Source organism: Camponotus floridanus, unplaced genomic scaffold, assembly GCF_003227725.1.
Source record: "Camponotus floridanus strain SB8 unplaced genomic scaffold, Cflo_v7.5 scaffold32, whole genome shotgun sequence".
NCBI classification, from domain to species: Eukaryota; Metazoa; Arthropoda; class Insecta; order Hymenoptera; family Formicidae; genus Camponotus; species Camponotus floridanus.
In genome coordinates, this window is record NW_020229459.1 from 522,253 (window position 1) to 535,876 (window position 13,624).

The 13,624-nt window shown below is 37.9% G+C and overlaps 1 protein-coding gene across 7 annotated transcripts in view; it reads left to right on the forward strand.

The window, feature by feature from the left end:
* LOC105252184 (ETS-like protein pointed) overlaps positions 1–13,624 on the forward strand; it is a 133,155-nt gene that overhangs the window by 98,704 nt on the left and 20,827 nt on the right. For 6 of the 7 annotated variants that reach the window (XM_011259459.3, XM_011259460.3, XM_011259463.2 and 3 more), the window contains one exon: positions 1,162–1,428. The exons of the other annotated variant lie outside the window; for it this stretch is intronic. In XM_011259459.3, coding sequence (XP_011257761.1) covers positions 1,162–1,428 — 267 coding nt within the window. The remainder of the gene's footprint in view (positions 1–1,161; positions 1,429–13,624) is intronic. 7 annotated transcript variants of the gene reach the window in all.

Below are 13,624 nucleotides of genomic sequence, written 5' to 3' on the forward strand. Positions count from 1 at the left end.
CGATTGTTCCACGAGAATTTCTAGAAACGTAGAAACGCCGACGGTGAATCACGCGCGTCTCCTTCGCAACAACCCGGTGTTCGCGATGATGACAGTGCTACACTCGAGATCGTTAATCACGCTCGCGCGCAATCACCGCTGGGGGAATAACTTAATGACAACGGTGCGCAACATTTTATTCTTGTCATAATATCGCTGAAAAACCGTACGAGCACCGCACGTGCCACGGGCGATAACTATTATCGTATGCGCGCTCAGATAAGGCTCAATTATTACGATTAACATGTGCGCTATCCACGAGGCGCATGCAACCATTCATGCGAATACATTCATGTATGCGTCTCGTCAAGGATCTTCATTTTACGAACCTCGCCCATGACATTTTTGTTTACTTAAGACTAGTCGAATCTTGGGAATCTTGGGAAGATAAGCAAGCAACCCAAATTCTGATTAAGTAATATTATTTGGATTTATTCTCGCAATTTGAGAAAAAGTTATTGATTGGGATTCTGCGATTTATAGCGATTCTTAGACGCGAAGTAAATTAAGATTCCAAAATAGGAGCGGACTTAATTAGACACGCGAGAGCATAGAAAGAACTTAAAGAGAGACTAGAGGTGCAGCCCGGTTGAGAATTGATCTCCATTTTACATTCAGAATCTTGGGAATCTTGGGAAGACGAGCAAGCAACCCAAATTCTGATTAAGTAATGTTATTTGGATTTATTCTCGCAATTTGAGAAAAAGTTATTGATTGGGATTCTGCGATTTGTAGCGATTCTTAGACGCGGAGTAAATTAAGATTCCAAAATAGGAGTGGACTCAATTAGACACGCGAGAGCGTAGAAAGAACTTAAAGAGAGACTAGAGGTGCAGCCCGGTTGAGAATTGATCTCCATTTTACATTCAGAATCTTGGGAATCTTGGGAAGACGAGCAAGTAACCCAAATTCTGAGTAAGTAATGTTATTTGGATTTATTCTCGCAATTTGGGAAAAAGTTATTGATTGGGATTCTGCGATTTGTAGCGATTCTTAGACGCGGAGTAAATTAAGATTCCAAAATAGGAGCGGACTTAATTAGACACGCGAGGGCGTAGAAAGAACATAAAGAGAGACTAAAGGTGCAGCCCGGTTGAGAATTGATCTCCGTTTTACATTCAGATGTGGACGCAGCAAAGGCCTCTCCGGAGAACGTGCCGGCGAACTTGTACGAAAGCGTATGCGTGCCAGATTTAGGTGATTTTGTGGGATACCAGGGTGCCGGCCATCATCAGGTGGCAACACCAGAGCATAAAAACCCGTCGACGCCCGCCAATTCGGCCACCTCCAACTCCTCCGGTCCTCCTCAGAGCGCCACGCAACAACAACCCCCGATACAACCTTCTTCAGCCGCGGTGTCCCTGCCATCGAGACAGTATCATAACGATGGTAAGTCCATTTTTTCTATTCCTTCGCCTTTTCCTCCACGATCATCGCTCTTGGGATGGTGTAGGGATTCTCTATTAGTGATGTTTCTTGACGTCACTGGGTATATCGAACAAAATTTTTTTGTCCAATAGTTGTGGGAGTTTCCGAGGCTTTATTATTGAGGCTCGAATCCTGAAGATGTCGAAAAATTTAATCAAGGGTACCAAGAGAGATGTAAAATGCTCTCGCCAACCCAACTAAAGTCGAGTAAACGTGCGCGTAAACTAAAGAGAAGAAGGACTGGCGGGTAATTGCGGTGACAGCCACGTTTCAAGTCCTCCTTTCTTTTCGAATATCGATAATCGGTTGCATACAACGCACGCAATGAGCGGCTAAATTACGCGACAAGCCGTTTTTATTTATTTCCCCGATTGCAAGTGCAAACGAAAGCGTGGAGGAGTTTCTCATTGTTACGTCAGAGCGGCTGATAACATCTCTCACGTGTTGCAAACGCAAACCTCTCATTATCGTCACTGTTCGTTTCTCATTTAACGTTTCTTCGTCATCGTATAGCCGTCAGCGACAAGTCGCGATTTCACCGACACGACGTCTAGAAATCGAACTGTCGAATATCCAGTCTCCTTGTCAGGGGAGGGAGTTGCAAAACTCAAGCCGTATGTCTCGTTAGAGTTTACGACGAGCGATAAAAGGGGGTGAAATTCGATCGAGAAGATCCCATCTTCAAGATACCGTTAGCTGGCACATTTTCAATTTTTTCCACGACATTTCGTTTCGTTAAACTCTAAAGAGTTTTACTCCTTATCGTGGATAAGCACTCTGGAAATCTTGGACAATGCGTTGCTACATAATATCTGAATAACAAATGAACGAGCTATCCCACATGATAGTTTGGAGATAACATCGGGGATGACGTAAGCTATTCGCGCGGCACATTCAAACTCATTTTTTTGGAATAGCTCGTGGAATAACTCTCTCGCTAAGCTATTCTATTCATTCACACAAGTTTTCAGAACGGTATCTTTTGAATCGCGGCTTCTCTCTATTGCGATTCATGAAACAAAAAGATTGCCAAAGATACGGCGCGACAAGTTCTGTAAAAACCAAGCTTCGATCGAACAAATGTTTATTGCACAATAAATTTTGTTTATTATTTTATTGTTTACAATCTAAATAATTTCGTACAAATATTTCGTACAGATAATATTTCGTACAAATAATTTCGTACAATTGCTTACAATGTAAATAATTTTGTACGAAATTATTTACATTGTAAACAATTTTGCACGAAGCTATTTACATCGTAAACAATTTTGTACGAAATTATTTACATTGTAAACAATTTTATGCAAAATTGTTGAAATGTAAACAATAAGTTAACGAAATTTTGTCGAATTATTACTTACAATGTAAATAATTTCGTGCAAAATTGTGTACATTGTAAATAATAATTTGACAAAATTCGTACTCGAACTAAGAATCATATCGTCATCCCTCGAATTTGATTTTTATTCCACTCGAGATCGCAGAAAATGAGTGAAAATATCAACGCCAATGCTGGCGCAATCCATATGTAAAATTTGCCTGTTGCTGTGTTCTTGAGTGACGTGGAAAATGGTTGCACAAAACTCGCGATGCGCGCTATATAACTGACCCAATTTTCCATTTAGCCATCGACGTTTGATCGTCTATCTGGCTTTGACCGAGTTACTTTCGTCATATCCATATTCGTGTTTATCCGTCGTAAGATCGTAAGCATTCATCATTATCGCGCTGAATCAACTTTCCCCGAGTGCGTTTTATTTTTTTTTTTTTTACACAATATATCAATGCGCTGTTGAAAGAGATTGAAATCTGCCGGTGCACTTGTGGAGTTGTATGATATTTCGATATTTGATAACGTAAAATTCAAGAGTGCGAAAAGTGAACGAATATTAACTGTTTTTGTTTATATACAGGATATCCCAATATTTTTGAAATGTTTTCTTGTCGAAAAGGTTTATTTTTTAATAATTTTCAAGTTATACATAATTGAAAAAGAAGAGCTTTTCAGAAATTAAACTCGGTGAAGCCACAAGGTTAATAAAATTAAATAAAATATACTCTAATATAAAACTATACTCTTTGGAATATAATATTTTTCGATTATTGATAAAGATCGCGAAATTGCAGTTTTAATTGCATCGTTAATTAATACCTGAAGCTTCTGAAATCTAAGGATTTTTTTATCAATATAAAATATCCAAAAATCGAACGTTTTTCTAATAAATTCTCTAATCGATTTAAATTAATTTTTTCTCATTGAAAATGTTGAGAGGAAAATTCCTTTTTTCACGTCTTTAGAATCATCATACTTTAAATTAATATTTTATCAAAATTACATTAAAAAAATATATATTTGATTTAATTTTATTAATCTTGTGACTTCACAGAGTTTAATTTCTGAAAAGCCCTTCTTTTTCAATTATGTATAACTTTCAATTATAACTTGAAAATTATTAAAAGATAAACATTTTCGAGAAATTGGGGCCGCGAAGAATGAGTTAAATAAACAATTGTTTCTCCACAAAAATTACAAAATTGTTTCTCCACAAAAATTACAAAAAATTGTTTCTCCACAAAAATTACAATTTTTTATTTAATTAACTTCAATTTATCAAGCGAAGATACGCGCGTAAAATCGAGTGCGTTGATGTCGGTGGAATGGAAGCAATGGAAGCCGACGACGGGACGGAACGGAACAGAATAGAACCGAGCCGAGCGAGGCATTATGAAGCGAGTCTCTTCGTACATAGATAACAATTACCCTGGCGAGGGGCCTTACGTCACTGCAGCAGTGACCGTGGGTGAACGAGGGAAAGTCGGGCTCTCTACACGCTCCGTCGCGGACAATGGAGACGATTCGCTCGCATGTGTTCGTCTTCACACACGTACGCACGTTAATGAATGCGCTCGCGTTTTATCCCTCGCCTCTATCCTGATTTCGATCGCGTTCCGTCTACGTGGAAAACAGAATGAAATCAGCGTCGGAGCCTCTCTGAACTGAAACTTGGCTTCTACCTAAGGAGATTCTCGGCTATTTACAAGAGAATAAACTTTGCCCGCCGATATTCTCCCTTTCTTTCCGAGAGCTCTTGCCCATTGTACGCGAGTCTCGGCGAAAAGGGAATAAATTAAACGAGTGAGAAATGTTGGAGAGGTCCGGAGTAATGTCGTAAATGTTGCCGATATTTTAGGGAAGGTATAAATAAATTATGAAAAGGGGCTTTGGTCTGGCAATCGCCGACACACGCGTATGAGACATCAAAGGCGGATTTCGGAAAGTTTGACAACCGCTGACTGATACTCGCTCATGCGACACCAAAGTCCCCCGAAGCTCCCGGCTGGTACCGTATAATATACGGACGTCTTCTTCGTTACAAAGCGACCAACACAGACGTATAATAGACTCATTATTTCTGCTTGCTAAAGCACTGTTACGTTATGTATCACGGCTCTTCGAGGTCTCTGGTTCGACTCTCGCTTATCCTCCTCGCTTTCGACCTCCTCGTGTCGGAACCGACGTATCGCGCCGTTATTTAGGGGAATCACATAGTCGAATGTATAATCTTCGATTGCGTAATTGAAAAATAGGTTCGAAATTCATGCTTTCAACTTTGAATAACCAGGCTTGTGTGTTGAAGAAGTCTCTTGTTAAATTATTTTTCATTTACATTTTTATACAGGGTGGTTCCCCGAACGTTCCAGCCAGACTTTGAGATAGGTAATTTAATTCTGAACAAAAAATTTCCTATAAACATGGGTCGAAAAATGCTTCCTTAAGAATTATCGCTCAAAAATGAAGGAAGAGCAACAGGTGAAAAGAAAATGAAACTAAATAAATTTCTTTATTCATTTTCTACTATTACGTGCTATTACTAAAATATTAGTTAAAAGAAAAAATTATTTTATTTTCATAAAAGAAAAAGATTTTTATTTTTTATTTTTTTTCAAGAAATTTATTTAGTTTCATTTTCTTTTTATTTCATTTTCTTTTCATCTTTTGCTCTTCCTTCATCAGATGTTTTTGAGCGATAACTTCTTAAAGCATTTTTCGACCCATGTTTATAGGAAATTTTTTGTTCAGAATTAAATTTCCTATAAGATCTCAAAGTCTGGCTGGAACGTTCGGGGCCACCCTGTATAATTATTCGTGTAATAATAATAATCCTCTCGATGTAGCTTGGATTTATATTTTTTTATAGCACACATTGTTAGTCAATTTTTTAATGTATCAATTGACAGCGATAGTCTTTTTCCGTCCCTTTTTTGAGATGTATTTTGAGGATGTATCAGCGATGTAGCACGCGCTGTCTATGAAGGTAACTCACTGCTTCGTGTCACGTACATGTCGTGTCTCTAAATGCGTGCGCATAAATTAGCGACAGCGATCGCGGAGACGAAAACGATCTCGTCGACCGAGGAAGGTCAGGTTGGCAAAATTCCACTCCGTTTTTTGGATAAAATCCATGTCAACAATAAAAATCAATATCTTTTAAAAAACGATCTTTTATTAAAAATGTTAAAATAAGGAGAAAATCCTTTCATTGATATTCAATTAAGAAAGTATTTTCTAATTGAAATTAAAATTTAAGTTTTATTCAAATAAAATCCGTAATGGATCAGGAATTGATGTAGCAAATAAATTTATTTTTTATTAAAAGATATTTAAAGGTAAACAGAAAATAGATTTATATTTATATTTATGGTAAAAATGTGTTTAATTCCGCTACACATTTTTCTTATTAAACTAAAAATTAATATAAAATTTAGCAACATTTATATTTCTAGAGTTTTGAAATTTTAAAAATTAATTAATTAATTAATGTAATAATTTTAAAAATTCACATATTAAATTTTACATAATAATTTGAATTAAAAGACTTTATTATTGGAGTGATTTTTTATTTCCTTTTAACTGTAGCGATTACGCTTCATTAATTAAAGCAAAAATATTTCTTCACTTAAAATTGCATTAATTATTATATTATAAAATTATATTAATTATTATATTAATATACAAATACATTTCATGTTATATATTAATTATTTTTATCTGGTTTATTGAAACCGGAATTTACTATAGCTTCTTCTATTCACTGGATTTTTCCGACCAACTGAGAAAGATTTCCCATGCGCAAAAGTTCTCCTTCTCTCTCTCTCGGTCCGTCTATGCGGTTTACTGACCACATGCCGCCAAAAAAGGAGCGTGACGTCTATTTGATATGGACGTTTATGGTCGGAGGAGAGGTTGGTCAATCGCGCCGCGGCGAATACAATGATTATTTGTTAAGCAACCCTCGCGTTTATAACTAACGGCGACGAATATGCGGCATTCTGATCGGCTCCTCCGTCTCTCTCCGTCTCTTTGATGCGTCGATTCGATAAGCGGCTTTGATTATTCGAAATTCTCCACACGTAGAAAATTTTAATAAGAAAGAATGAGAGAGAGAGGGGTGGGGGGTAGCAGGGGGAGTTAATCTGAATCCTTAGTTTTCGATTCGTATGTCTAACGAGGATGACACTCGTGCGAAAGATACGTGTATCTTCGCTTGATAGATTGAAATTAATTAAACAAAAAATTTTTTCTCCACAAAAATTAAACGTTCAACGTCCTCAACTCATTCTTTGCGGCCCCAATTTTTCGAAAATGTTTATTTTTTAATCATTTTCAAGTTATATATAATTGAAAAAGAAGGGCTTTTCAGAAATTAAACTCGGTGAAGCCAAAGGATTAATAAAATTAAATCAAATATATATTTTTAAATGTAATTTTGATAAAATATTAATTTAAAGTATGATGATTCTAAAGACGTGAAAAAAGGAAAGATTTCCCCCTCGACATTTTCAATGAGAAAAAATTAATTTAAAATCGATTAGAGAATTTATTGGAAAAAAACGTCCGATTTTTCGATATTTTAAATTGAAGTTAATTAAATAAAAAATATTTTCTCGGCAAAAATTAAACGTTCAACGTCCTCAACTCATTCTTCGCGGCCCCAATTTCTCGGCTACGCTTTCGCACGAGTCGACAAGCGTCGGAGCATTCTGCAAATTGCCTCTAATTTGTCAAATCAGTAGGCTTAATACGTGACTATGATTATGCGAGGCTCGATAATAAAACCGCAATAATACATTCTCGGATAGAGGTTCTTGGCTGAAGGCGCGAACGAGGCAAAGCCACGCAATTTCCTGCGTCGCGAAGAGATATACAATACCACGTTGTTGCGCGAATACACACGCACGCACGCACACGCGCATCAACGGCGACGTCGATCATATTGTGCTGTCGCAGATCTCAATACCTAAAGATGTAAGGAACGATCGCTAGGGCTAGAAAGAAGTACAGACTCGCTTATAGGGATGAAGCGAGCAGAAAAAAGGAAGAAAAGGGCGCGTCGGAGAGAGGGGGAGGGAGGGGTGGTTGGCACAGGTTGTATTCATTCACTCGTTCATTCATAGTTCGTACACCGCCTCGAGGGTCTACAAAGCCTCTTGCTCATTCAGAACTCGTGACACGACCGTGTGGCGTATCCACGTGTACGTGTGTGCGTGTTTTTTTTCGTCCTTTCTTTCCTGTTCGTGCGTATCGTCCTCCTTCTCATCCGTCGTCATCGTCAAGGTTTTCGTACGCATACGCCATGATGAACGGCGTAAGGTAAATATACGAATGGCCGGAAATAGAAAAGTATGTTCCTTCCATAAATGGTACATAAGTGTCCCAAAGCACGTTTTTTTTTTTGGAGATTTTTACGCGTTCTTACGGCTACCGAAAATAATTATAACGTTAATTTATGTTATTCATGTTTGTGTAGCAGTTAAAAGAAAGAAGTTTCATTTTTGCTTGATTATTCTTCGAAAATAATCCACCTTGTAATTTATCAGGTTTTCGCGGTATAAATCGAACATTTTTGCAGCTTATATCTGGTGAATTTTCAGAGTGAAATAAAAAGAATAATTTTCTTTTCTACTATTAATAAATTATTAAAATTATTTAAGAAATTATTTAAATTATTTTATAAATTATTAAAATTATTTTATAAATTATTAAAATTATTAAAATTATTTTATAAATTATTGCAAAGACATAAGACACTATTTCGGAATTCCAATAGTAATTGTAAATTGAATAACATTTTTTTCATTAATCAACAAGATTATAAAATACTGATTCGATATTGATACGTTTACCATAATTACAAACGTAAAAAAAATTGTGAACAAGGAGCGCCTCGAGGAACGAGGGTAAAAGCGAGTCTAGGAGAGGGGGAGAAGAGAGAAGGAGAGAGGGAGAGAAAAAAGCAGAAGCGATATTCGGAGCTCACGTTACAACCGGAAGTCGTTGGGCAGGGCTGAGCTGGTAGTAAAAGGAAAGGGGAGGGAGACCTACCCCAATACCACTTTGGGACGGCAAGATAGTTTTATAATGTTCCCGAGTACTCCTCCCTTAATGCACTCGGTAAATGCACCCTCCTCAAGAACCGCCTCGTCGCGGCATTGTTGCTCACTTTGAGAGTGTGTTTCGATTGAGAGGAGGAAGAATCGCGCACAGATGTGGAGGAAAGAACCAGATCGTCTTGCGTGACTAGTTCCTTCGAGTGTACGTTATAATAGCAATTCTCCTCTCAGCGGATTTTTAGTAGATTTTATACGAACAAAAATGTTATATATATATATATATATATATATATATATATATATATATTATATATATATATATATATATATGTTACATATATGTTATATATTTTTCTCTATAAATATCTGCAAAATGTAATTAAAGTATGCATTTGTACTCATTGAATATACAGGGTGTTAAAAAAAACCCTGAGGCACTTTGCATGCGCGCAGCTCTCAAACGTTTTTAGCTAGCAGTTTCTCCTCTTACTGCTTTATTGCCAACGCCCTTGCATTTCTAAAACGTGTGTTTATTAGTGTTTACGCTGAATATTTTTATTTTTATGATGACTGACCTCACAAACGAACAAAAGGTGTGTCTCATCAAATCCTTTTATGAAAATGGCTCTAGTTATGCTACGGCTATTCGCGCTCTAAGACACCAATATAAACTTGAAAAACTCCCGTGCGACAACGCTTTAACAAGATTGGAATTCGAATTTTTCTGATTGTGCTTTTGTGACGATTTTTCAAAAATCGCTGTTAAGTTTAATTTTCTTTGCAATTTCGCACCATCCAAATTTGATTGTGTTGTTTTCAGCTTAATAAAAAAGTTTCAACAACATGTATCGTGTGTGTGTGTTTTTTTTAATGGGACTTTCTCTAAAAGACCGAATATATTCTAAGAGACCAACAAAGCTTCAAACCGCCATAAAAAAACGAAATTAAAACCATTGATAGCGATATGCTTGGCAGGGTATTTACAGCCTTTCAAAGACGATTCGAGTTCTGCTTAAACTCAAATGGAAGTCACATCGAACATATAATTTATTAAAAGTCAATGTCTTAGGATTATTTTGATGTCCTGTACGCTAACTTTTTCATATTATTAAGTTTTTTATATACAGGTTTAAAAACTCATGTTATTTTTTAACACTCTGTACATCGATATATCGAGTATTCATCGCAATAATTTTGATAATTTATATTTGAAAGAGAGAGAAATTTATTTAAAATCTATATTGGAGATATATATATATAGTTTTCAAATTTTATATTGTGAATAATATTTCTCTAAAGATATTATGCACACATCAAAATTAAAAGATTCTAATTTAAAAAATAATTCGTTATTAACTATTAAGATAATTTATCATTAAGATTCAATTGTGCACCAGCAATTTTCATAATATCTAGATAAAAGAAAAAAATTTATATTAAATTGATTAACGAGTTTAAGCTAGAGAGAACCTCTTTCTCGAATTTATTCAATCATTTATAATATTTTTTTCGATGAAAAAAGAAATCTAGTCTGCCTTTCAAATAATATTCAATAATAATTATTTCCCAAAAGAAAATCCCATCTTTCTTTCCGAGCAACGAGATACATCCCTCCTCGCATCTTTAAGGAGGGTGGGGGTTTCAATTGCGATACGCGCGATCAATTAGATGACAGGCTAAATGGAAAATAGAAAAACGGACCACGCGCCGTCTCTCTATTCGGATATAGGCCCGGAACGGTAAAAGCGCGCGCGTTCTTATTGTGCCGGCCCTCGTAAGTCCCATTACTATTGCCGGTCGGGCTATACGAACCGAGAGAGAGAGAGAGAGAGAGAGAGAGAGAGAGAGACAGAGAGAAAGAAAGAGAGAGAGAGAGGGAGCGAGGCACGAGAGACGTAGGGGAGTGAGCGCTTCCGGTCCCCTCTGCATCACGTGCGAGACCGCCGCCGAACAGAGAAACCCCCTCGCCTCTCGACATCCGGTCCGCTGCCCGCCTCCTCCGTCCCCCCTCGCCCCCTCTCCCTTCCCCGCCCCTCCGGTCACAGCCCCCTCTCGAAAATAGGATAGGTCCTTCTCGACTCGCGCCGAACGTGCGCGCGTTTACTATAGTCGCGGAGAGGAGATCTAAACGATCCAGCGTGACGAGACATGCATTATCGGGGATCGAGACAGTTTTTTTTTGTCTCTTGTCTAAAGTAGAGATGTAAAAAAAGAACAGATTTTTTTTCCCCTAATGGAAAACAAACGTTAAAAGAAAACGAATTTGATTTTTTGTTTTATCTAATTAATAATGAATTTATTTTTCTTTATATTTTTCTATTAATATAATAAAAAAATCTCTAAGGTTCTTACAGTTTTAATTTATCTTTTTTTCGAAAATAATTTTAATGAATTAATGACATTTGTCAAAAGGCATAATTCGAATGATCTTCAGATTTAGAGATGCGTAACACAAATGTTTGTTATGCAACCAATTGAAAATTATCCGAATTGTGTCGTGTTTGATATCATTTTAATCTGAAAAATTTCATTAATCTGTTAAAATTATTTTTAGACGGAAATAAATTATGTCTTGGTATGAGTCGATGAAATATCTTTCTTTTACTGTAAATTAAAAAATCCATTATTAATTGATCGATTATTAATTTAATTTATATTATTTTTGTTGTCTTCTCTTTCAATTCACAATTTTAATATACAATTAAATTTGAAAGATATGAAAACTCAGCTTTATATGCTTGTTACAATAATCTTATCACTAATACAAGCGCACTACTTCACGCGAATATATCTCCCTTTACATTTAACATCGTACGAGATAATAATGAACAAAAGATTAAAAAATCAGGTCACACGATTGTCGTTGGTTTTATTAATGTAATAACGCAATTATGACGATCGTGACTTTCACCTCCCTACATCAATAATTTTGAACAAATTTATAATCATATTATTTCTTTTAATAAAAATATTTACATGTATATTTTCCTGTACAATATTTATATAAGAAATATTTACATATTTCTTATAATTTCTATTATACATTTCTTATATATTTCTATTATAAGAAATATTTATATATTTCTTTTACTACAGAAGAAAATTATCTTAAGCGAGGAGAAATAAAAAAAACAATTATATACATCCACAGTAAATAATAATTTCTATATAAAAAATATTTTTAATCATCAATACAATTCTAATCTGAATCGTACCAATCGAGGAAATAGCGTTGAAAAAAAATCTCTCTATCAGAGAAAATCAACTAGAAAACGTCACTTGGAAAATATCAAACACCGAGTAGAAATTTACGCGCATACGCATAAAATATTCCGGCGACGCAACGACGAGAAAGAAAAAGAAAGAAAGAAAGAGAGAGAGAGAGAAAGAGAGAGAGAGAAAGAGAGGGAGAGAGAGAAAGAGAGAGAGAGAGACATCGGTGGCAGCAGGTGGTTGAAGCTCCGAGGGGGCGTTTTGCGATCTCCCTTCCTCTCTCTCGCCATTGCCCCCCTTCCCTCTCCCCCTCTCGTCGAGCTGGCGGCTGCGTTTCCTATCTCATCCCCTCCACGGCAGCCCCCCACCCGGGGTGCTCGTGAACTCCCATCTTCCACCTCCATCGCATGGCACCAATGCGACCGGGGGAATAGTCGTGACATCCCGCTCGCGGAGAGGGAGGGAAACGCGATGGAGGATGAAAGGGGAGGAGGCGGACGCGCGCGAGCGAGGAGATCGGAGACCGAAGAGCGGAAACGGCACGGCTCTTCGTCGCAGTGACACGCGCGCCCGCGTCAAGTGGAGGAGAGTGTCGTGAGGAGCGAGCGCACGCGAGAGTAACCTCCAGTGCGGTGCTTCAGTCGTACCCGGTACGTGGTCTTCGAGCTCCAAGTTTCGGTCTCCGTGTCTTGTGTGCCTATCTCCGGCTGTTCGTTCGTTCCCCAGTGACGTATACAGCGGTGGACAGCCGTGATCGAGACTGGTGACGGGTTGGTGGGTTGGCGGATTGTCGCCAAAAGCGATGATAGGGTTCGGCAGGTTGATGCACCTCCGGGAAATTTAGTTGGCCCGACTTTGCGAGACTCCAGGCGCGACTGTGAGCGTAATCGAGGGTTGGGAGAGGTTTAATTCCATCGCGGGATGCAGTGAGTAACTAGGGAGCGATATTGGAGGATCCAATTCGATCTTGTTTACATGTAACGCGAGATTGAAATGGAAAGTGAATGATTGGAGAAGTTAATTTCAATCCTGGTCGTGATAAGAGCGAGTATAGCAAATAAAAAGTCGATTGATATAAATATCTCGAGGATCAAACTCGAATCTCCACTTTCCTTTGGGATATGGGATTTGAACAAGGGTACCAAAAAGATACCTGAGGGCTAGCGGAACAGCTGAGTCAACGAAAACCGAGGAGGATCGACCAGCGGCGAGGTGGGACACCTGTTGCGCGGCTGATAGGTGCAAAATATCCCGGCCGAGAAACTCGAGAACCTTTTTCCCTCGGGAAGGATCATCGATCGCTTTACCCAAAACTCTCATCGACGCCACTTCGGAGACAATCTACGCCGCCCGCGAGGATCTCGCGGGACAGGCGATCCTGGATGTTCGACCAGGAGGATCTAGTCGTCCTGATTGCGGCGGTTGCTGATCAGGTCATGCCAAACTCCCTTCGCATCGTCTTCCAGGAGTGACCAACGTTGTCGTCGTCGTCGGACAATCGAAGACGACGTCACGGCGGGCGTCGTGAGCGTCGGGACGTCGCGGCCTT